The sequence below is a fragment of the Lepisma saccharinum genome, chromosome 30 (genome assembly GCF_977018435.1).
Source record: "Lepisma saccharinum chromosome 30, izLepSacc3.1, whole genome shotgun sequence".
Lineage (NCBI taxonomy): Eukaryota > Metazoa > Arthropoda > Insecta > Zygentoma > Lepismatidae > Lepisma > Lepisma saccharinum.
The window spans coordinates 9,687,869-9,713,750 of record NC_139258.1 but is presented as its reverse complement, the minus strand read 5'-3'; the positions used below and the strand labels follow the sequence as shown (position 1 = coordinate 9,713,750).

Here is a 25,882-nt window from a genome sequence, read left to right as displayed (position 1 = left end):
AAACACGGAAGTATGATATAGGTAAACTTAAAATACCACAAGTAACACAACAGTTTACAATAGAACTCTGAAAGCAATATGGATTACCACAAACATATCAAATACAAGAAATACAAGACCCAGAGGATGCTTGGGAGAGAATTGCTAAAGTACTAAAAACAAGAACTGAAGAACTAATAGGTTACAAAAATCCCCAAAGGAAGGAATGGATTTCAGCTGATACATGGAAGCAAATAGAAGAAAGAAGAGGATTGAAACAAAGACTAAACAACGCTGCACTTTTTGACTCTCATGTACTGAAGTGTCTAGTTGGTTACACGGTGCAACACAGAGTCGTCTAGTTCGTTGATTTGGAGTCGAGAAGTGTATTTGGTGTCTGCACCATTTGCACTATGTTGTGGAGGGGTGTAGCGTCTGGTGTATAGTCACGTGATGAGTGCTAATTAATCAAATTAAGGTTTAAAGCAGCAGACAGGCATTTGTTGAATCTTCTGAACTTGAGCACTGCTTTCCGTCTACTTGGTTGAACATAATTTCCTTGAACCACCCTGACACTGGAATACACCTGCACTGCACCTAGTGTCAAAAAGTGCAGCCAACTAGACGGGGCTATTTATTCAACCCCTAGTTAGATAAAGTTGGAAATCAGACACTAACAAAATATTTTTAATTTCATGAAGAACCCCCACCAAAAGGCCGGTTAAGATGAAATATGAAGCTGTACTTTAACAAGAGAATTAGACGTTCTTTATGTAGTAATGCATATAAAAATTAATGTTTCAGACTCATTCTCGATGGGGAATAACCACATTACTTTATGATCCTCTGTGGAGCTTGTGTTGCGTCATTCATATATGTTTGTGTTCTTCCCTTCATCAATCTCATCTTTGCGATTAGTCAAAAGTGGCAGAAAAGTGAAGTAAAATACACTAAATCAATCAATCATTGTGATAGTATAATTTCTTTACTTTCTCTAGACTTTCTTGACTGACAGACACCCTGATAATAGTAGGCTACTCACGCTCCGCGAAGTGTCCAACCAGCCCACTCTCTTGAGAATTCTCTTCGCGAATCCTGGCTTATTCTCCTCCACTGTCACGTAACTCATCCTCCGACTGGACATGGACAAGGGACATGCTGCTACCAGACATGCTGACAACCTGTGTTCCACTGGCCTCTGGTACAGGGCAGTGTTCAGCATCACAGTGCAGCCACGTGTCTGCAAAAAAGCAATAATCAACTATAGGTATCATAGGCGCCGACTCCATGGGGCTTGGGGGGGGGGGGCTCGAGCCCCCCCCCCCCAATGTTAATGGTGTGGGGGCAGAGCCCCTCAAATAATTTTGCTTAAGAGGATATAATGTATTATTTTGCTTCTCTTGTAAAGTTTACTCTGAATTGTGCAACATGAACTTAACTTTAAATACACATTTGAAATGTTCTAGACCATCAAATTTGGGGGGCTGAGACCGCTAAACCATCAACTTTGGGGGGGCTATGACCGGAGACAGCAAAACACATGACTTATTACTATATACTAAGTATATAATTATGAGTATTGATAACATTTTTACTAAAAACAGTTTCAAAATAACGACGTGATATGACAATTATACCAGTATGTTGTTTAGTGAATTCTGAACAATTTGAGGTCGTAAACACGACTTTCAGGCAATATTGATATGTACGATATTTTTATCCTCGAAATCTCTTCCTCTAGTCCAAAGAATAAGGGGAAAATAATTCTAAAGTCTTTGAGTTTATTCAACAGTGGCTTGCAGTAAAGTACGCAAGGAAAGCTTATTAAAAAAAGTCTGTATTGCGAAAGCGGGAACGGTTATGATCAAAGACATTATTGCTAAGGCACGGCGTGCTATGTGTTTATTTATTATTGCAAAATTAAATTTAAAAAGTAAAATATTGTAGTAAGAACAAAAAAGTAAAACTATTTGCCTGCAATTTGTGTTAGCATTTATGTAAATTCATTAAATAAAACTGCTAAATATTGTAAATATTCGCAATTTTTATGGGTACGTCAACACTAAGGTTCTTTGCTCCCATTCTTTGCACCTACTTTTAAATAAAAATGTTAATTGTTATCTAAAAAACAAATGAGCAGACACACGTTTTTCATGTTACATTTCATTTGCATTAGGAATATAATAGCTGCTTAAAAACTGCTATACAAAGACGCAACTTTTATTTTTAAAAAAGGGAGGGAGTGAGTCATTCATTCATTTATTTCAGTGATCAGAACCCCCACCCCCCAATAATTTTGACAAGTCGGCGCCCCTGATCGGTATACAATATAATGCTAGAATAAAAGTTCGTAAACTCATCTATCCGGGATATGTTAACATGACTGTGACCTGCTGCATGTATTATTGCAATAAACAGTTAAATGTTTACGTGAGAATGTCCGAAGCATGGATGTCCTTGAAAGAGGGTCGAACATATCAGTGGCCACCTTCCTTCCATCCCTAGAAATCTGTATCATTCATTTCAAAATGGATAAGTTATTATTATTTATTTATTATATGAGCTTATGAGGTGGCTGATCAAAAGTTGGAATTTTTCCAGCATAAAGTGCTTCACCAAGCCTCAAATCAATAGCCCCGTCTAGTTTGTTGCACTTTTTGACTCTCTTTGCACTGAAGCGTCTACTTGGTTACATGGTGCAACACCGAGTCGTCTAGTTCGTTGATTTGGAGTCAAGTAGTGTATTTGGTGTCTGCACCGTTGGCAGTACCTTCCGAACTGGTGTATGGTTATGTGATGAGTGCTAACTAATCAAATGACCGTTTAAGGCAGCAGACAGGCATCTGTTGAATCTTCTGAGCTTGAACACCGCTTTCAATCTAGTTGGTTGAACTTAATTTCCTTGCACCACCCTGACACTGGATACACCTGCACTGCACCGAGTGTCAAAACGTGCAGCGAACTAGATGGGGCTAATGGGTACTTGGGGGCAACACTAGGGGGTAAAGGTAGCCGGAACATGGCACTCATCAAATCACCTCCAAAATGGTTGAGATCGAGAATGTTGATTGACTGATTTAGTTTATTTTAATTCACGTTTTGTGCACCTTGGCTAATTTGCAAAGATGGGGATGAGTGAAGAAAATGATGAATGGACATTCACAAACAACCAAGCCCGAGCGGGATTCAAACCCCGGACCCTTGGCATCGCAGCACCATGTGCTAACAACTCGGCCACAGAGTCTGGCAAGATCGAGAATGTGTGGGGCTCCATCCCCACATCCCCTAACTGTGCCTTCATGGCAAGGTTTTATGCATGGGGAACTTTACCTTTTTATGAGCTTATCCTGCTGACAACAGCATTATTGCATCACTTGTGTGTAGTGGACACATAGTATACAATTACAAGTTGACAGGGATACTAGCCGGTGGAGTGGTTAGCACATTGTGATATGATGCCAGTTGTCCAGGGTTCAAATCCCGGCCTTGGCATGGATTTTTGCAAGTGTCCATTCATCAATATCATCACTCATCCCCATCTTTGCAAATTAGCCAAATGGTCACACAAAAAGTGAAGTAAAATAAAGCAAATCAATAAACAATAGACAGGGATACTAAAAAATGAGATAAGACTACAATTTCAAATAATTATAAACAGAGACAATGTAACATTTAAGACGAATACAAAGAATAAAAAAATGCATAAGATAGCTATATAGACATTGAATCCTAATAAAAAGATATATACAAGTATAGAATTTCAAAGAATCCATTAATGCATTACAATGTTATACTTGAAAAGGATTATACCTGACCATTACATTTTCTGAATATTCAGTCATGCTAGATGAAAATTGCAAACCTCAGTAATAAAATGTAAAAACCTATCATTTATTCGCTTAAGTTTAGTTAACAACAGTACACTATTTTATCTAAGATTATGTTCATTCACTTTCAAACATAATGATGTTAGAAGCCTATGTGCTTGCAATCTTAAGTAACATATAGGGTCATTCCATGTGAAATCAACAAATGAAAATGGTATTTTCAAATTCACATATTTTGATTAGGGCTGAGCCATATGACATTTTCCACGCAGTCTAATTATCTTCGAAATCATGCAAAATTCAATCTTTATTTTTATTTTGCACGAAAAACTGTATTTCTTATTACATGACAACTACTTTAATATTCAGATATAATTCTTGAATATTCTAAAACAAATTTCTTGGTAAATTGATGCATATAATTGGAGAAGAATATTCACATACCAATATTGATCAATATTTTGAACAAATTTTAATTATTACAATTTATTTACAATTTTTATCTTTCACATGAGATATTACTTGCCCATGTGAAGCTTCAATTTTTTTAAAGGTGGTATGAACAACATTCTGGTAGCCATTTTCTCAAAAAAAGGGGCTTCTATTTTTTTCCAAAATTATATACTATTACTCAATAGCTGCACAAAATTTGAAAATGGGATGCCAGTGGGATCCAGAATTATGTTACATTTAGGTTAGGTAACGCATGGTAGCACATTTGATAGATAAATTCCTATAATTTAAAAGTAAAAGTCTAACAGATAAGAAATTAAATACAAACCCAATATTACGTAGACATTTTCAGCGAAAAATGCAGGCTCGACCAGAACTCGAACCCGGGTCTCTGGCATACCGTGCTATTGCTCTACTACTTAGCTATTGAGCCAGCCTGGCCTGATTTATCGCTATCGTTGTTTTACCTGAGTGGAATCGTCTCTGCCAATGCTACTACAATGGGATCTGTTGCCTTTGAAGCACAGTAGACTTCGACATTGCCTGGTTCTTCCCAGCATAGAGATGTTAATAATTGAAGATTAGGTACACACAGGAGATGTACTACGTAGAAATTTTCAACTGATTTTTAGCTATCGCGGTTTTACCTGCGAAAAATCAGGCGAGGCCAGGCCGGGTTAGTAGCTCAGTGGTACAGCAATGGCACGATATGCCAGTCACCTGGGTACGACTCCTGGTTGAGCCTGCATTTTTCGCTGAAAATTTCTACATAGTACATCTCATGTGCGTGCCTAATCTTCAATGAAAAACAATATTGTTTGAATAAACATACATGTAGTTGATATTTACATTCCCAGTTCTTAGAAATACAGGGTGATTCAAAAGTCAGGTACCATTGGCAACTTTGGAAAGAGGGCAAAGTTGTTAGAAATATTTGAGTTTAAATTTAAAGTGATTGAATTTTCAACGTAGTGTGCACCATTCAGACTGTACACTGGTATGAGCCTCAATGGTAGCCTGAAATGCAATGTTGCCACATACTTGGCCTGGAATACCATACAGCATCGCGAAATTAAGAATTGATGACGATAGTTACAGATAAAGTAAACAAGTAAAAAACATGAACTATTACTACTATTCAATTTATATCATAGCCCTATTACCCCTATTATTTTTTCGGTATGACTTGAGATGACCGGACCCCTCTCCGATTTTTTTCACATTTCACATACTCACTAATTGAGGCCTCCTAATCACGAATCTGAAGTTAAAATTTGTCGGTCACGTCTAGAAATTGTGAACCATTGACGCTAGCCTCACGAACCATTGGCGCTAGCCCCACGAACCATTGGCGCTAGCCCCACGAACCATTGGCACGTGGTTAGGTTAGTTTCCGTTAGGTTAGGCAAACATAGTTAAAATCTGGTGTCGAGGTAGTATCAGGATCTAGAAATTGGAAATAATTGCGAACCATTGGCGCGTGGTTAGGTTAGTTCAGTTAGGTTAGACAAACATAGTTAAAATTTGGTGTCGTGGTAGTATCAGGAATATATATATTTGGTTGTGAAACAAAAAAATTCGCGAAAATCGACAGTTTCCATTCCGAAAACTAATGCCTTATTTTTGCTTATTTTGCAATTTCTAGACGTTTCCGACAACTTTTAACTTAGTTTCCAACACCTTCGTGATTAGGAGGCCTCAATTAGTGAGTATGCCAAGTATGAAGAAAATCGGAGAGGGGTCTGGTCATCTCAAGTTGTTCCTTTTTTCTTTTTGGCAACACACTATGATCAGAAAGGTAACATTTGGGAATTTTAACAGTCCATTTTCACAGGTGCAAAAAGACCCTGTTGTTCTGCGATTTCTGTATTGTAATGTTCCCATCTCATGCACAGGCTGTTATTGCAAATTGTATGCTCAGTGCCTGACAAATTGAATGTGATCATTAAAGTGTCAGATACTTGAAATATGAGTTCTTCAACATAGTAAAGTGTTAATGACTTAGAACATGTGCATGGATATCCAGTATCAAAGCACTGGGATATACTGTACATGCTTCAGATTAGGATTTATTTTGCCATTTGATACATTTCATGTACAGGAACCAAAATATATGTTTGTTCATGCTGTGTGTTTACAGTTTTTAACCTTTAGAATTAAACCAATCTTTATTAGGTTTTGCATTATGAATTTTCCAATTTGGCAGACTATTAATTAGGTCTGATGGTTGGAGCACTTAATGTTTAAAGGGCATATCATGTGGACCGGCAGTGAAACAACTCCTTGGTACAAGAAATATCAATTACATGTGTCAAACCTTGGATCAAATATTGCTGTAACTTTACAAATTTTATGGTACATATAATGTTAATTTATTTACATTAAATTTCCAGGACGTATAATACGTCAGCAGCTCCAGTTATACAAAGAGAAATTTAATAATCTTGGGACTAAAATCCTACGGCTGGTAGAACATATTAACTGTAATATCTCATCTCCAATAATTCACAACTGTCCGTACACTGGGCATACACAATACGTATAAAGTTGAATATTTACAGGCACGATAAAAATTACGTAAATAATCACCTTAAGCGAAGTCAATACTCTAGAAGACAACATGTTCAATAACTCTTACAGTCATTAAATCAAACGTGAGTTTGAGTCTTCTGCTTTTGTCCCCTTTAGCGAGGATCCGAGCGGGTCTTCTTCTATCGACCGCTAGATGACACCAGTCACCAGATCAGAAATTTTACGCGGTCTCCCCGCACCGCACCACAACGAACAAAATTGCGACGAATGGGAGCGGACGCGGAGAGCCTTTGAAGAAACTTAAACAAAAGATAAATATAAAACTTTTTGTATGGGAAAAGCTAAGCAATTTATGCTACGAAACACACTAATATTATTTTTTAAATTAATCGAAAATACGACAAAAAAAATAAAAATAGCGCCGCAAGAGACAAATGATGCTTTTTAAAATATCTTTAGTAACTATATTAAGCTAAATTTTATTTTACTTGCCAAAGTTTATCAACCTACATCGACGATATTATTCTATTTTTATCTTTCTTTGCTTTTGCTTTGATTTGCTTTATTTAACTTCGGTTTTTGTGCCACCTTTGGCTAATTTGCGAAGATGGGGATGAGTGATGATATGATGAAATTGATGAACGGACACTCACAAATATCCATGCCCAGGCCAGGATTCGAACCCGGGACCCCTGGCGTCGAAGCGCGATGTGCTAACCACTCCGCCTTTTTATCTTTCACACACTATCTCCATCTCTTATTTTTCTCTCGCTTTTGGTCTAAAATTTTAATTATTTAATGCGCTTTTGTAAAGTTAAAGAAATACTCACATAAATTAGAAAAAAATATATCTTAGTATGCGCAGCATCTCCTGGCTTTACTATGTAGTCATTCGATGAATACGAAAAATACGGGTTGAACTTCTATTGCGAATGAGGGCAAAATTATTGTGCAACGAAAATATCAATCTTTAAAGCAAATATAATATAGTTGAAAATAAGTGGCGAGTTTCCTCAGGCGGTAATGATTAGTCAATATTTAATGATAGCAATGCTTTAATTCGAACTGTGCACAAGAAAAAAACACGAGAAGATAATATGGAAAATATTCCTGACAGGTCAACCTTTCACGTGACCTCGGTGATCGCTCGTAAACCTTGCTTACTTATGATGTTCCTACGATCCGATGAAATATTAAATCATGTAAACAGTTCATGCATCGCTAATATTTTAAAACAATTTTGTGCAGAGTATTTCTTGGAAACATTGCAGTTTTCGAAAACGTTATTTTAGTTTCTCCGCATAAAATGTTCGACCATTTTCGCCTGCGTTACCGTAGTAGCTTTCGCCCGTCTCGTTTTATGTAGACCTGCAGGTTGTGGCAGCTCGCAACTGTAGCCTCAGAGCAGGTCACATTGGAAAATTATACGACATTATCATTTTTATTGTTAAGCATGTTCAGAAACATAAAAATTGTGTGATGGTTGTTAATTATTATTGTTTAATACTTGTGTGCTTACATGTAGTACGGTGAACACATGGCAGATGTTTTCTTTGTTCGTCACCGTTCGAGTTTGCGAAACGCACTTTCTATCCCACAAGGTCGATGGTGCTGCCATCTGTATAGGGAAATCGTCAAGTACAACATCTTTTTCGCGGAAAATGGTGGAGTCTCGGATGTGACCCTGTTGGGAACCACCTGCATTTTTTGAATTTGTGATTCAAATATTGTGACGGAGCAAGGAGATTGTTGGTTTTATAGGTAATTCTGATATTTTACTTGTGATATCACTTATTTTTAAAGAGTTCATCGTTAGAATTATACGTGAAGAAGTGAAGTATAAAGCAGAGTTCGGGAGGTGACATCAGTATCTGGGTAAGGCTTCGTCATGTAATTTAAGCAGAATGCGTTACGCCTTTCATTTTTCTACCCAAACTTGTTTCACAAACACAGCACGATAATGCGTAATTTGTTGTAGAAAGACTATTTTCATAAAATAACATGAATAACTGTAAGATAAAAGTAGATGATACCCTCTCGTTACGGTTTGATCCAGTAGGTTATTGGAAAAAACCCTCTAGCAGGCATGTCCTAGTAGCCCCGCCAACAGATTATGAAGGTGCGTAACACCTCATACCCTGACGTTTTCATATTATTCTGTGTTGATTTTCGTATCTCGTACAGTTGAAAATTCTGTAATGAGCAATGACACTATGTGTGGCTACTTTCTTGTTTTAGGTTCAAACGCTTGTAATTGGGAAGGCTGTGTTATATGCTTGCTGAGACACGAAGATGAAATTAAGAGGATAATAGGAAATATATTGACATGCAATAACAGGTTGATGTTGGTGAGTATTACATGAAATTATATATTTTTAGAAAATGTTTTAGGCTTAAAACAGTGTGATATGAGTTAAACACTATAAATATATTAATAGACAAATTGAATATGTATTTCAGAAATATATTTGAATTCTATAGCTATCAGTGTTTGACCAAGGTTTCTACACATGTGGGTAGTTTTTAAATATCTGCATGCATTTTAATGTAATAACCTCTTGAGAGATGAATTTGTGGGACTTTATAATTACATTTTTAAAGATAACTTCAGGGTTCTGTATGATTAAATTACTATTGAATAAAGGTAAGGAATGTTCATTTACTGTCGTCCATGATTTCTGCAGTTGCCCCCCCCCCCCCCCACCATGGTGGAGTGGCACATCACGCTAGAATGCCAGGGATCCTGGGTTCGAATGCTGGGCTGGGCATGGATGTGTGTGAGTGTCCATTCATGATAATCATCACTCATCCGCATCTTTGAAAATTAGCCAAAAGTGGCACAAAAAGCAAAGGCAAATCAATGAATGAATGAAAGTTATGTACATTTTCATGTGTTTTTTTTACACACAAAAGACAGAACCCTTTCCAATTTTTTTTTAAGAAATAACTTTTTCAGTTTTCGTGTACATATTGATGGTGTATTTGTGCTAATTCACAATGCATACCTTCAGCAAAGATCTGATTTTTGGGGAAAGAAATGAGCATTAGTAGGTAATGTTAAAACACAAACCTTTATGTACCATGCTCAGCATAATTTCAAGCAGTATGGTTTGAGACTGATATGTCTGCAATGAATTGTACATCAGAACTTTTTTTTTTAATTGGAAGTGCTTAGTCTGTGTTGTTGGTATTTACTTTTGCTGCTCAATTTTTTCTTGATACGTTGCATTGCTTTGGTAAATACAGGGTGGGCACAAAGTTGCTTTCCCCAAAAACAAGTGTTGCTTCATATATTGGGGAAAGCGACTTTGTGCCCACCCTGTATGTTGTAATACTTCCAAAATAGTTTGTTATTAGCTTACCAGTTAGTAATTAAATTGGGTACTGGCAGGCTGATGAATTTAGCAATATTTCTGGTCAAAGTGTGTATTTGTACGTGAGGGTTTGAAGTATTTTAAGCACTTGTCTGTCCTGTAAAAGTGCCAGAACCAGCAACATGCACAGGATTTTAGAAAGGGAGGGGGGGGGGGTTGTATATTCTTTTTCCTAGTAGTCAGCCCTGAGTTTGCTGTCTTATCTTTTGACATCATTTTTTTTAGGAATACTGGTCCAAAAGGAAAGAAGGGGGAATTGACCACAGGGCATGCCACTGGCCAGAGCATAGTGATATACTCAATGCACTGTCTCACTACATTACCATATTTATACTTGAACAGACATTTATCAGGGCCTCCCTGATGGCAAAGTGGTTGTGAGTCGCCTTGTTATCAAGGGGTCCTGTGTTCAATACCCAGTGGATTCCACCTTAAACTGGAGGTTCAGTCCTCCTTAGCCTATCTGTACATAGAGTAGAATTTAAAATATAACACATCTGGCACATCTTGGTGAATTGTAAGTTTGAGGTAACTGATCGTGAAGGGCCATTGCCACAACACTTTAAGGGTTCCATCTATTTTCGGCAAAATCAGTTTCCTCTTGATCATCCTTACCAATTCACTTCAAGTACATTTAATATTGTCATTCCATCTCAGTTTTGGCCTCCCTCCCTTTGGGCCAGTATTCCTAAAAAAAATTAGTAAAAATTGCAAAATTAAGAGTAACTACCAAAATAAGTATACATACCCTGCCCCCTTTTTGAAAATCCTGGCAGATGCCACTGCTTTCCACAGGTCTCTTGCCATTAGGTTTACCCATTAAGAATCCTTTAAACTTTCCTCTCATCTCCCCATGTGTGCTACATGACCTGTCTTGATTTAATTATTCTAACAATAGCTGGGGATGATATGCATTTTGCAGTTCAGTAATATGTAGCCTTCTCCACTCCTCTGTTGTTCAAACTCTTCTAGGTCCATATACCTTCTGTAAGCTAGTTTTATAATAAATAATAATAGTAACTCGTGCTGCAACATCCCTTGAGGGCTGGAACTACTTACCTTCACTCCCACGAAAGGTGGGAGACATCCAAGCAGCTTCGGAGTGACATGTGGTGAGCACAATGAACCCCCAGTTCTTGTTGTAGGTTTGTTACACTACTCATTTCTAGCTCCCCAATTTCCATACACTAGCCGAAATCTCAGGAGAAAAGTTGTAACGCTTCCCTCAGGAGACTCGAGCCTGCATGTGTCTCATAGTCAGAGCCCAAACCTTGCACCTACATGGCCATGGTCCCGGAATAACTAACTCTCTAGCCTTCCTAAACCCGAAGGTTTATGGGCGCAGCAACACAAGCCTTACATCTGTCCTTGTCCTGGGCAAGATGAATCCAATGTTTTACATCCTTACCGATTTCCTTTAGGTCCATCTTCGTCTTGGCCTTCCTACAGGTCTCTTACCATCAGGTTTCAACACAAGAATCCTGTAAACGCTTCATTCCTCTCCCATTCGTGCCACATAGCCTGCGCACTTAAGTCTTCTTGATTTAATTATTCTGATATGTGGACATGAATACAAGTTATGTAGCCTTCTCCACTCACCTGTCTCATCCCTTTTAGGTCCAAATATTTTTCTAAGGATTTTATATTTAAATACTCTTAATTTATGCTCCTCTTTTAATGTAAGGGACCAAGTTTCACATCCATATAATACAGGCAAAATTATTGCTAAAATTTCCTGGAAAAGTTTCGGAACCCTGAAAAGAGTTTATGAAAAGTGCTCTATTTATCACATGGCATTGTGCTCCTATTTAGCATGAAGGATTTCCAGTTTTCCTATGTTCAGTTATCCAATAGAAGGCTGTCTCTGCTGGCATCCTAAAATGTGCTGACAAGCTCGGTCGTCACAAGTGATTGTGAGGATGTAAAGCTCCCACTGCCATGTACGTTTCATGAAAAAGTCCATCATAGATGTGGTACTACTTTGATACCTTCACGCAAGACATATCCTTGTATTCTGGTCTTCACCGTGTTCCAGTCCTCATCTTGTATTATTTGTTATTTACGTTGCTTTTCTACCACTTTTGACAAATCGTGATGATGAGGCCACGGCGAACACCTATGCCCTGGTTGGAACACGTGAACCTGGGTATTTCGTTGGCGATACCAAAAGTAGACCGTGTAACTTTCTTGGTCACCAAGCCACCTGACTTCTCCTCTCCAATATCTTCGTCTTCCCTTTGAACTTTTTCCTAGTCCTTATGTTCTCACTGCTTCTTCGCATGTCCAGACCACTTTAACAATGCTTAATCTATTCTGAATCCGTCGGTAATGGTTATTATCAGGCAGAGGCGTTCATTCAAAATCAACCTTCCCAAATCATCTTCCTCCCTGACCCTCAGAAGTATTCCAAAGGCTTTGGTGCAAGTGGTCCCTGGTTTGATTTCTCGTGGAAATCCCCCACCCAGCATCATGAGAACAATTGGGAAACTACTTGAAAAGAAGTCGGGACTCCGGTATCGAAAGCCAGAAACAGTGGCAATGGGACTTGATGCTCTGATGACGGATCACCCAATGAAAGTCGCTCTGGCAGGACCTGTCCCTTAGAGGGCTGTTGCAATTTAGTTTTAGTTTTTAGTTAAAGCTATTATTTTAGTGGCAAAATAGCTCAATTATGAAATGTTTGAAAACTCTCTTGCTGTAAATGTTTTTGTGTCTTTTACGGATCTTCCGTACTATTCTGAAGATTCTCATCTACTCCCTGCATCTTTCTTCTCTCTCTCTCTCTCTCTCTCTCTCTCTCTGTTCTTTTGCACAGCATCTGCCCAATATGTAATTTGAAAAACAAAAGTTTTTGTACTAACATGTTGTAGTCCTTTAACTTTCTCTTCTGTCAACTTCTTGGTCACATTTCTGCATTTCTTTGTGGGTCCCAGGAATTGAATATTAAAAAAGTGAGAACAAATATAGGGAATGGAGGTAAAGTTAAAGTTCACCATGCCATGAAGTCACATTTAGGGGTTGTGGGGGTATTGGCCACACATTCTTGATCTCAACCATTTGTGCGGCCACCTTTACCCCCCCTACTCCCAGGGTTGCCCCCAGGTACCCATTGATTTGAGTCTGGGTGAGCCCCAGAGCCGCTTTATGCGGGGACAAGGCCGGAATGATTCCGACCTTAGGTCACTCACCCTGGGAAACGTGCTAAAATGTAAAAGTTTGGATGAAGAAGTTGTGAGGTCCTGTATCAACTAAAGGTTAAAAGATTAAAATTCAGTAACTTACCTGTGTGACCATGAGATTGGTCAATCAACATTTCGAAGGTTATACTACCTCCTTCTTCAGGTTAATGCGATGTTTTCAGACACCTGACATGGTGCCTCGTCGAGAAAGTGTTGGTTGAGGATTTAGGTCAAAAGGTATGGAAAAAACACTTACTAAAAAGGTAAAATATACATACTTAAAACCGTGCAATACTCTATTAAAACAAAAGAACGTTCAAAGTTGTTGAAGGCAAACTGCCGATCGGTGCTCGGGGTAGGCGCATTAACCTGAAGAAGAAGGTAGTATATCCTTCGAAACGTTGTTTAACCAATCTCATCCTCACACACGTAAGTTGCTGAGTTTTAATCTTTAGCTGATATTCGATTGTGAGCAATTCGCACATTATCAGCATGTGAGGTCCTGTCAATGGAGTTTTGCTATAGACACGAGGATGCATCCAGTAACGGGTCCGAAATGTTGCACTGTCTCCTGAGTGGTTATTCAAACTTTCAAGAAAGGATTGTATATAATTATCCATGTACAGTGTGTACCTTCATTTATTACATATAATATGTGTAATCCGTGCAGTTCAGGAAACTCATGACTTCGAGTATGAAATGATGTAATGGGAGGGAGAGTGGTGGGCGGAGTTTGGAACCGGGAAACTTCCTGCATTCTGCAAGAAGGCAAACCTGATACCTCACGGGCGAGCGTGTAGTCGCGTGTGTGTTTTTTAATATTTCAAGTTTTAAAGTTTTTATCTTTTACTTTTTACGCTATTGGTAGCTTTACAAAAAAAGGAATGTGTGTATAGGAGTTTTATCAGGAATGGGCAAGTTGTTAGGAAACCTTTTTTACCATAGTAACACCTATCACCTAACTCCTTGTTTTAGCAGCAGTGTCAGTGCCAAGGAATCCGGAATTAAGGCTCTTGACATTGGGTGGTATCTTTCCATACAATGTTTCTTGGACTTGACAGGATTTGGGAATGAAGATAAATTCCATTTTTTAAATACCAACATATTGATGGCAGATATTCTAGACGAAAGAATTCTGTACATTTGAAATTTCCTCCGCACTGTTATTGGTGACCGGGTCTCGTGATACCAGAGAACATGCTGAGCTTCTTCCTGATTTGTGAACATTTCCGGTTTTCTGGGCACTGACACTGCTACTCTACAGCCACGTTACTCAAACCTGCAATGAAAAAACTTGGCTAGTTTTCCAATATTTTGGCACCACTTTCACATCTCTACATGGCATATAGCGGATATCAATAAAGTTTGTAATCAGGGAAAGACTTCTGGGACACCCTGTATAATATGCACACTCTTGAATATAACAGAGTATGTTTTTTTCAGCAATTTAACTTGCATTATCTTCAGGTTTGTGAATTTATTTTAATTCCTGCTTTGCAGACAAGAGGATGGGCTCGAAGTCAAACTCAAAATCCAGCAAATCGAGCAAGCAACATGCTGCAGCCAAGAGCGCAGCCGCCAAATCGGAGACTGTCCACGAACCCCTGACGGACCTTTCTGTCCTGAGGAAGCCTGTGGAGATCAGCGCCACCGGGCTACAGCATGCTCTCAAGCTGCTTGAAACAGGGACTGCAGAGGTGAGAGAGAGGGGTTTTTGGTCAGCAGAACTTTGACAATGTGCTAAGAATTGTTTTAGAATTTTGGTTTTGTGGACCACCTGATCATATCTGTCGTTGTAACTAAACGGTTGTAAGTTTGATGTAAAGTACATTCTCTTAGGCCAACCACACACTGGATCCGACACTTTGCAATTCAACACAACAAGGTAAGACGAGTCAGGTTAGGTTCTTCATACAAGAACGAGCTATTTTTACAAATTGTTAACAAAAATGAAGTGTTGGGAAAGTGTGCAAGGTAACTGGAAAAGGGGAGATAAGGAGCCAATTATTCCTGGCAACAACAGTAAATTTTCATGACTACCAGGGATATTTCTATTCCCACTATTTTTGGCATTTTATGTGTAAATTTGATAATATAATTTTGATTATACAAGAACTAAATATATTGCATAACAAAAGAATTGCTAACATATATATGAAAACATGAAATTTCACTAAAACCATTGATGATTTGGAAACACATTTTTTGTGTGAAGAAATAAGTAGTGTATTGCATAACTTTGTTTTATATTGTATATCTAGTTATTTTTCATCATATTGTTAATAGAGAATCCAGCAATAGATGGACTCCCTCCAAAAAAAGGAAAAAGTTTAATTCACAAACTGCAAACACATGGTTATTTGAGCAATAAATATCAAGACTGGCCTGAAGATTGTTTTTCTTGTACAATTTTTAATACATTTTGTACACTACTGTCCAAATGCAAGGCAATTTCCAATAGACTAATTTCTTTCAGGTAATGTAATTGTGCCACTTCATTCCAAAGTCCTGGGTTCGATACCCGGTGGAGGTACATAGTGGTTTCGAACCCACTTTAAACTGTAGGTCCAGTACCGATTAGCCTTACTGTGCATAAAGTGGACTTAAATCACCAACTCAACTTTCCAAAGTGCATAAATTTTGTCATTATTGTGGTAATCTGTCAAGGAGTAATTGATTGCGTCATGTCTTGCTTGCAGCAGAACGATTAGCTTCTCTGGATCAAGCTCCTTTTTTGATCTTGTACACGCTGACAAACCGAAACATATGTGCCGTCAAACGATACAGTCGTGTTGTATTCGGTGTGCAACTGGCCTTATAGTCATGTGCGCAAGTGATCCTTTCCTGCAGTCTGTGGACTGGGGAAACGAAGTCCACATAGAATTGAGAAATGTTTATTGTGTGATCTCCAATAAAAAAAAACATAGAACTTAGTCAGAACTCAAATTCCAGCTATTATACCTCAGAACATATATCCTGGTACCTCTCCCGCCACTGAGTAGCTTGTTGACTAATGGAAGACCTTGTCAACCATCATGTGCATTTAAAACAAAACGATGGTCTTGTAAATCACCAATGAATTAATAATTCTAAAAACATCAAAGAGGGGAATACATCATCATCATCCTTTGCCGTTTCCTGCCTCTGGCTGGGTCGGCATAGAAGTCAGGCCACTCCATTTTTTCCTGGTCTTCCACCACTCCTCTCTTTCCACGGTGTTCCAATCTTGGTCTCCCTCTTGGCCTTATTCCCACTCCTTGTGCATTGTAAGCTCTTCTGGTAGTTTTTCTGCATCCATCCTCTTCATGTGACCAGATCATTTCATCTGTGCCTGATCTATCCTCTCCTGGAGCTTCACCACCCCACCGTCTGTCGGATCTCCTCATTCCTTATTCTATCACTTCTAGTCTTCCCCAATATACCTTAAAAATTTCATCTCCACTTCCTGCATCTTTCTTTTGTCTCTCTCTGTCATTGTCCAAGTCTCTGCTCCATACATAATTATTGGCACATACTAAGTGTTATATATTTCCTTTTTGCATTTCATAGGTACATCCCTGTTCCATATTAATCTTCGAACACTTTGATATAGTCCACCACCCGTTTGTCCTCTTCTGTTCACCTCCTCATCATTCTTCCACTTCTCTCAATTATGCTTTCTAGATACTTCAAGCTCTCCACTACCCTCAACTTCTCCGTGTCCATGTTTATTCTTTGTTCATTTCTGGCTCCGTTTCTTGTTAATTGCACCTCACTCTTTGATTTTCTGATTCCAACTATCAAGCTGTCTCTGTACTACTTCTTCCCTGTTCCCCCATATTACTAAGTCGTTAGCGAACAACAGGGCCTTCATCTCTTCCTCTCCTATCTTCTTCCCCACCTCTTCGTTAATTGCATTCATTGTAATTATGAAGAGCAGTGGGGAAAGAGCACTTCCCTGTTTTAGTCCATGGGGTATAAATACCACCACCAATTCCCAAAACTAGTATTCTGTTTTAAACTACCCCTTGATATTAAAATTCAATTAATGCTTATTACTATTACTACTAGTATCATTAGTAATACTAGAAATAGAACTGTCAGCAGGGGTTTGAAGTCCCCCAAGCCAACCGTTAGGTTAAAGTAACTCAGATGGTTGGTGGTTTTGCTGTAAGAGATCCTGTTAAGTACTTCAGTAAAGTGGTGATATCTGTAGGGTGTAGACACAATGGAATGTCACGCCTAAGAAATAATAGCAATAATTTATAAATACTTACAAGGGAGCGTAGTTGATATGATGGAGGAATTCTCTACCTAAGAGTTAAAGGTAAGGAATCACTTGGAAGAAAGGGATAAGAAAATAGTGATACTTATCTGTTTTTGTCTTTTCTGTCGAAAGCCATGGAGGGTCACATGAACCGCTGAACCAATCGGCTTTGTCCAGTTGCCGTGGCGAGGAAATTCTCGTGGTATTCTGCTTTGCCAATTTTTTTGTTTTGGCTTGTTTTCGAAACGGGTGGCACCCTCATCAAAGCGAAGCACAGCGATGCCTAATGGTTGCCGCCACGTAGCATGTGAATGGGGCTTGTTGACAGGAAGAGGTGTTGTGTACGGCTGGACAAAAATCATGCATGTAGCAACACCGCTTTTTCCCCCTTGAACTGGAGGCAGAAAGTCTGGGTTTCCTCAAGTCCATTCTTTGGCCGGGTGCACTTTATACCTCAGATCTATGACTAGACTGCCATGCACCTAGTATTTATATGTCGGGGGCGGGCTTAGTAACATTGTTCAGGGTTACTGTACCAATCTTGCATCAGCCTAGGTATTTTTTACTCCTCGAGGCTGAGGTCAGTCTCAGGAAGTCTGGAAGGCCAAGGTTTGGCGATCATATCAGGTGGCCTTGGCATTGAGCGATCGGGGCGGCAGGGAGTGACATCACTGGCAGAAGCAGCTGAGCTCACAGCCACAGAGTCGCATCGCTCGTGATTACAGCTTGAACAACCTTCAGTGGAGACCTGTCGTTACTGACTCCTGGGAAAGCTATAGAATGCATGTGGACAGTGATGACTTTCAATTATAACACCATTAAGCCTTGTTTCCATGATTATGAAAAAATAAATATGCTGACCAAGGCAGTAATTTATTTTATTAAAAACATAAACTAAACATAATGTTTCAACCTTCTAGCAAGGTCTTCTTCAGACTCTGTATCAAGTACAAAAGTAACAAGATACAAAAACAGGGCATTATATATACGCAAACATTACTCGCTCCAGACTATTAGAAAGTTGTTATGGAACTTTCTAGCAGGTGGCTTTCCCTTGTCAACTGTACTTTCATCTAAAAGGCTAAACATATTTACTTCCATATAGAATGTGGTTGGGCTTTATATCTCACGCTCTTTTTCCTTCATTTTCTTCCTTCTCCTCTCCTCTTTCTCTTGTCCTTTCCACTCTTTCTAACACCTTCTTCCATTCTTTGTTTATCTTCAGTCCCCCATTCCAGTTCATTGTGTCTTCTTCACCTTTCTTCTCTGTTTCCTTGGCTTCCTTCCATTTTCTCACTAGCATTCTCTTCTCCCTTCCTATCTGCTTAGCCTCATCCCACTCTATGTCATGTCCTGTTTCTCTCGTGTGTTTAAATATCGCATTTCTCTCTCTCTTAAGTCATACATCATCCCTATGTTGTTTCAACCTGTCTTTCAGTCTCTTTTTTGTTTCTCCTATGTACACACTCTGACATTCTTTACATTTTACTTCGTAGATAATCCCTTCCTCTTCTCTGTTTTCCTTTTTCTTGTTTGCATTCTTCGCTATTCCTAAGATGCTTCTCCCTCCCTTCCTGTACAGAGTCTGATGAAGACCTTGCTAGAAGGTTGAAACGTTACGTTTAGTTTGTTTTTAATAAAATAAATTACTGCCTTGGTCAGCATATTTATTTTTTCATGACTTTCAATGATGCAATCCACAGTGCTTCCTGTTGTGAACCGCGCCCACCTTAGGTGATTAAGTCTTGCATGGTTACACTATCAGTAGGTAGATATTATATTAATTGTGCAAACCGTCGTGGTTTGTCTAACCATGACAACATTATTAAACTCCACATGACTTTGGTATGTATTATTACTAGTATTTTTAGATGGGATACTAGTACTATTTATTTATACAAGACTTACTCCACCCACTAAGAGGAGTGGTGGAGGTGGCACAGCCTTTGCTCTCTGCCAACCAGAGCTCGCCCCGTTATGAGGAGAATATTGGGGAGAGGAATGTAACACATGTAGGGGAGCGAGAGAAAAAGAATTTGCGTGGCAACAATGGCCTGCAGGAAACAGACCATTTCTTGGTGGGAGCTGTACTTCATGACAACTTTTTTAACAACTTTTAATTATTTGATCTCGAACATCTGCATGCAAGGTCTAGAAAACCTGGTAAAGTTAGGAAATTTCGTTTTGACAAATTGTAGACACCCAGTTATGAATATTGGTTCAAAGTGGTAATGGCTCAGCTCTAGTTTAAACCATAAACCTCTTCGGTGTCTCTTCTTTCAGTTGTAAATTAATCTGTGGTCTTTTTTTTCTCGTTACAGTTGCGGCATCTGCTGATGAACGAATGTGATATCATATATGAATGCAAAGTATGCCGGAGCATGTTCCGGAGCCTCACCAACTTCATCTCCCACAAGAGGGTGTACTGCTTGAAGGAGTACCGGGAAGTTCCGAAGGTGTTCAACTCTCAAAACCACCATATTGAGGATCAGACCATCATCGTGCAGCCCGAACCGGTTGCTGCCTCGAAGTCGACTCAGAGTTGGGTGACTAGCGACGTGGCACCATCCAGATCAAGCGGGCAGGATGATGCGAGGATACAGAAAATGGTGCCAAAGATTAACGCTCGTCCCAACCCAAAGAAGGACCTTAGTCGAATCGTGGAGAAGTTGTCTCAGCGAGCAGAATCGGAAGCTGTGCGCCAAATCTCCGCGCAGAAGTTCTACGATTCCGTCAGCGAGTCGTTGATGATTAAGAAGAGCTTCCATAACGAGTACACTGTGAATCTGGAACCCATGGATAACACCTCGTTCGGGATGTATCAGACGGTCCTCTCGACCACCTCCCAGCCAGCGTCTGCCGAAATGATGCGAACGCAGGTCATCCAGCTGCAGAACATGCTTGCGAGGGACGAAGCCACGTTAGGGCCTGACGGGAAGGTCATCATTAACGAGTCGGCCATGAACAGAGACGTTCAGATAGAGGATTCGTCCAGGACTGAGGACATACGGGTAGAAAGCATGGGGACAAAGGATCACGAGTGTACGATATGTGAGTATTTCACCATTTTGGTTTTTAACATTGCAGTACTTGGATGCTTTTGGCCTCCATAAGTCCCAGGTTTGAATCTTCGTCAAAGTTTGTTTAACGTCCACCTTATGCTGGACTTCAGGTCAACCTGTAGATGGCAGCCTACTACGGGGCTGTTTTCACTGGGAAATTTGAATTATGTACTACTGTAAATAAAGTGTGTATCTCCGGAACTAGTGACTGTTAATGTGATTTCTTGTCAGTGCTTGGCAACAAGGCAGATTAAAATCATGATTTTTATTTTTTTTAAAAAATGTTTTATAGCATTTTTTTAAAAAATTTTGCTATTTTTGCATATGAAATTATTGAATTTTAAATCAAGACAAATGTAAGTGTGTGTGTGCGTACTGTTTACATATTACATTTCCTTTCATATGAGCTTCATCCCATCGGTACATATATTTCGTTTCCTTTCTTAGAGCCTAGTAAACACCAGTAAATGATTATGAGATTAATGTATTTTAACCAAAAGTGATTATGATATCTACAGGGTGAGTCATAAGTCTCCATACAAATGGTGAAAATGGTGACTAATGTTTATTTTTCCTTTTCAGGCAGGTGAACCAATGAAAAAGAGATGCCACTAACGAAGGAAGAATGGATTGACATCATTCTGTTGGCTGGGAGTGGTACCACCCATCATGTAGCATGTACATTCAATGCAACCCACAGAACGCAGATAACCCGTGGCACCTGCGTTACCCTCCTTTCATCTGTTGCTGTCTTTGGTCTTCTAGGCCTGCTTTCGTCGGTGACGGAACCTGTCCTTCTGAATTTCTTTATGTTTGGCCACAGTGTCATAAGTTATCTGCAGTCTGTGGGTTGCATTGAATGTACATGCTACATGATGGGTGGTACCACTCGCAGCCAACAGAATAATGTCAATCCGTTCTTCCTTCGTTAGTGGCATCTCTTTTTCATTGGTTCACCTGCCTGAAAAGGAAAAATAAACATTAGTCACCGTTTTCACCATTTGTATGGAGACTTATGACTCACCCTGCACAAAATCCTTATGTTCTATTTCTTTAAAGTGATTAAATCGGTGATTATAAAAAATCACTCTAAGTCAAACCACCTTGCTTGGCGGTCAATGTTCGTATACAATTAATGCAATTTTGGGGAGTTAAATAAGTATATTTTTTTTCTACATGTATTCCAGTGCTCTAAAGGTCTTTCTTCGCAGGTAACACAAGGTTTGCGACTCGGAAGACCCTAAGCATCCACATGAAGTCTATCCACGTGTCGTACCGGATGTACTACCCGTGTCCTTGCTGCAAGAGCTCCTTCGCCAACAATTGGAGCGTCTACAGGCACCTGTACAAAGGTATGTATCCCCTGCAGTAATCTTGAAAGTGTTTGTGGCATGACATAAGTTGTGTTATTTCACGTTCCTCTGAGTTCATAATTTCACATCTGTAAAGATTGGGATTGTCCTTACTGTTTTTTATTGTATTTAATTTCATGTCAGCTGGCATCAGTCATCATCATCATCATCACCATTTTCTGCCTCTGACTGGGTCAGCATAGAAGTCAAGCATCTCCATTTTTTCCTGGTCTTCCACCCAGGCACGGCTCATGCATAATTTTCCTGGGGGTTCACCAAAATTATGCAAAGTGGACTTATCTAAACCTTTTGAGACACCACACGCTTTGGTTCGTAGAGATAGTACTGGGAAAATTATCAAATTTTGGCCGGTAGATTACTGACAAAGTTAATTTGCTTTATGAACAGATAACAGTGACAGCACCAAGGAGTGTGTGTGTGTAGGGGGCGATCATTTTAATTTAAGATTTTCGTATGGTATTGTATTTAGGGGTATCTCAGAATTCAGAAAATATTCTCGCCTCAATTTTGCCTCTTCCACTCTTGCCAACTCTTTTCTGGTCCCACCACTGGCAAATAGACTATATTATTGGAACTGGATCCTGAACCTACAGTTAAAAATACAAATCTCTGCCTGCTAAAATGAGTATGTATCAGTAATCGAACCCAAGACCCCTTGATTACAAGATAATTCTTATATAACTATTCGAAAGTATATCGCTAAATCAAAGCGATTAGATTCTATTCTATGCAATATGTTAACTTCTCGCACAGCAACAACTACACTCCTTCCAATACACAATCCACCTCACTTCACTCAACGTATCACTATGCCATATATATTTCAATCACCAGCCATGCACTTCAAAACAAACTAACAAGTATGGAGACAATGACACGTAACAAAGTTAAATGCGCGCGTCCCTTCGAACACCCTCTAGCGCTAGAGTATAACTGATCGCACGAAACCCAAACAACTTTTTGGTCATCTTCTGACGTAAGTGCGAAATGCCTTCATTGTTAGGTTAGGCTTGAATAAATAGCAAATATTACATTTTTGGTCAAGCACGGTAAGCTCCGAAAATTGAGTGTATACGTATATTCTAAGACAACTAAACCTAAAAAGCCTAACATGTCAATGAAAGCATTTAGTCTGACGTAAGAAGACCAAAAGGTTGTTTAAGTCTTGTCCGATAAGGAACCCCTCACCCTCGCGCTATTTTTGACTTTTCGGCTCCTTCCACCTGAAGTGTTTCCATCTTAAAGATGAAAAAACTGAATGTGTAGGCAAGTTGTTTTCTATCATATTTATCTTATTTGTCCCATCATCTTTACTTCTAGCTTTCGTTTGGGGTCACCTCTACATTTATATTACACCCTCTTCATTAATCTAATAAGTCTTGTAAAATATAAAAATACAAAGAGAATGCCAAATGAATTCAAATTGAAACACATAGTGCAACACTGGAAGAGAGAAGAGCGTGGTTGACTCCAGCTCGCTGGTGATCCTACGAACTGCGCATGTCCGTTTTGACGAGACGACCTTCCTGGAGTAGCCGACTGCATGTATTTTCGCCATATGTACGTGTCGAGCTTCTGTTAGCCGCCCTAAGCTTTTAGCATGGTAGGGGTTGGCTTGCGGAGATTCAGCGGAGGCTTTGCACGAAACGGAACTAGAGGGGAGCTGAGTGGCTCTGGCCCGCAGTTTCTCCTTCTCACTAAGAGAATTTGGCACTTTACGCTTATGAACTTCTCAGTTATTGTTTATTTTGTATATTACTGGGGGTTCACTGCACATTTGCGCTATACAGCCAACCGCGCCTGCTTCCACCACTCCTCTCTCTCCACGGTGTTCCAAATCTTGTCCTCTTCTCCTAACATTCTTCACTATCTCCTCATTCCACTGACCTCTTGATCTCCCCCTTGGCCTTATTCCCACTCCTTGTGCATTGTAAGCTCTTACTGGTAGTCTTTCTGCATCCATCCTCTTCATGTGTCCGAACCATCTCATCTGTGCCTGATGTATCCTGTCCTGAAGCTTCACCACCTGCACCGTCTGTCGGATCTCCACATTCCTTATTCTATCCCTTCTAGTCTTCCCCAATATACTCCTTAAAAATTTCATCTCCACTGTCTGTCTGTCATTGTCAGAGTCTTTGCTCCATACGTACATAGTATGTGTTATACGTGGGTTGGAGATTTAATAGTGGCAACTATTTATTTACAAATGATACAAAAGAGATACCTCTGTGAAACATTTACAGCCCTTGGCTGTAGTCACCAGCATTCATAGTATTTCTATAGCAGTGCCTGTTCTGTTGATGTTTCGAATGGAGCGGTCTATTGCCTGAAGAATCTCTGGAACAGTTCGGAAGCTTCATCTTAGAGATGAAATGAAAGTCACAGGGGCTGGTAGAGCATCTGCCCGCCCCATCGAGCTAACAAATACCGTAAGCCATAGGTTGCTCTACATGCATCCGAGCATTGTCCTGCAAAATGATGGAAGGATTCAGAAGAAAGTGTCCCCTCTTCTTTTGCAATGCGGCTCACAGGTTATTTTCCAAAAATGAACAGTAATACTGCCCATTGACAGTCTGTTCTGGCGGTATGGCAAGAATCACCAGAACTTTCACGTTAGTGGTGGTTCTGACTACACAACTTTAGACCGCCAACTCCAATGATACTCTATTCCTCTCATCACTGTGCATGCACCTAGTGTTGGAGGGAAGAGTCAATTTATTGGGAGGTAGGTTAGGTATGAAACTAACGTGTGGTATAAGCGAGAAGCACCAGTTCCGTTTCATGTTGTACATACAGCAGTGTTGCCACTATTACATCTCCAACCCACGTATATTACCTTCTTACATTTGATAGGTACATCCCTGTAGTCCACCACCAATTTGTCCTCTTCTGTTTACCTCCTAATCTATTCTTCTACTTATATCAATTATGCTTTCTAGGTACTTGAAGCTCTCCAATACCCTCAACTCTTTCATGTCCACCTTTATTCTTGGTCTGTTTCTTGTTGTTATTTGCACCTCATTCTTTTCTAAACTGAATTTCATTCCTGCTCTTGATTTCCTCATTCCAACTATCAAGCCGTCTCTATACTTCCCCAAGTTACTAAGTCATCAGCGAACAACAGGGCCTTCATCTCTTCCTCTCCTATCTTCTTCCCCACCTCTTCGTTAATTGCATTCATTGTAATTATGAAGAGTAGTGGAAAGAGAGTACTTCCCTGTTTTAGTCCATTACTTGTACTGAACCACTCCGTTCTTCACACACTAGAAATGGGCCGATATGAAATTTTGGCCAATACCGATAAAGTACCAATATAAAATTTATCGATAACAGATATTCTACCGATCTGATATAAAATTAGAAATGGTCCTTGAAGAACCTGAAAGGTTCACTGGCCTCTTTAATAAATGTGTTTCAAGGTGACTGCAGTTCAAGATAAATTGCATATTTAGACATTTACTTTTTTTAGAAAGTAGGGCATGGATATTATCAATAAAAATTACAACAAAATGTAAGAATTTTGCACTAAATTTTCAGATAGTAATCGATATATCGGATCGGTAAAATAATCGGTAATTTTACCGATACACCGATATGCCTATATTGGCCGATACTGATAAGAGTTCCGATTAATCGGTCCCATCCCTACTAAACACTACCAGGTGTATAAGCTTAAATCTGTTGTTTGCTCATAGATGGCGTTAGTGAGCGTATGAAGGTACCATGGGCACGCCATACCTGGTGTTTGTATGAGTTGGACATCTGCCAACACAAATCAGTGCACATCGTCAGCACGTGCAGACAACAACAGCCAGTGTTCCTGTGGTAAGCATGTCTAGTTTTGTGCCAGAAAAAGA

At 39.4% G+C, this 25,882-nt stretch overlaps 2 protein-coding genes across 2 annotated transcripts in view; one reads left to right on the top strand and one right to left on the bottom strand.

The window, feature by feature from the left end:
- The window catches only part of Uqcc1 (Ubiquinol-cytochrome c reductase complex assembly factor 1), a 31,093-nt gene extending 24,088 nt beyond the window's left edge, over positions 1–7,005 (bottom strand). Inside the window, exons 1-2 of the mRNA XM_083115618.1 lie at positions 6,849–7,005; positions 1,022–1,219 (exon numbers count right to left, since the gene is read on the bottom strand). Coding sequence (XP_082971744.1) covers positions 1,022–1,219; positions 6,849–6,881 — 231 coding nt within the window. The 5' untranslated portion in view covers positions 6,882–7,005. The remainder of the gene's footprint in view (positions 1–1,021; positions 1,220–6,848) is intronic.
- Positions 7,006–8,212: 1,207 nt separating this feature from the next.
- LOC145982041 (uncharacterized) overlaps positions 8,213–25,882 on the top strand; it is a 36,521-nt gene continuing 18,851 nt past the window's right edge. Inside the window, exons 1-5 of the mRNA XM_083115617.1 lie at positions 8,213–8,552; positions 9,030–9,139; positions 14,845–15,041; positions 19,912–20,641; positions 21,864–22,004. Of these exons, the coding sequence (XP_082971743.1) occupies positions 14,853–15,041; positions 19,912–20,641; positions 21,864–22,004 (1,060 nt within the window). The 5' untranslated portion in view covers positions 8,213–8,552; positions 9,030–9,139; positions 14,845–14,852. The remainder of the gene's footprint in view (positions 8,553–9,029; positions 9,140–14,844; positions 15,042–19,911; positions 20,642–21,863; positions 22,005–25,882) is intronic.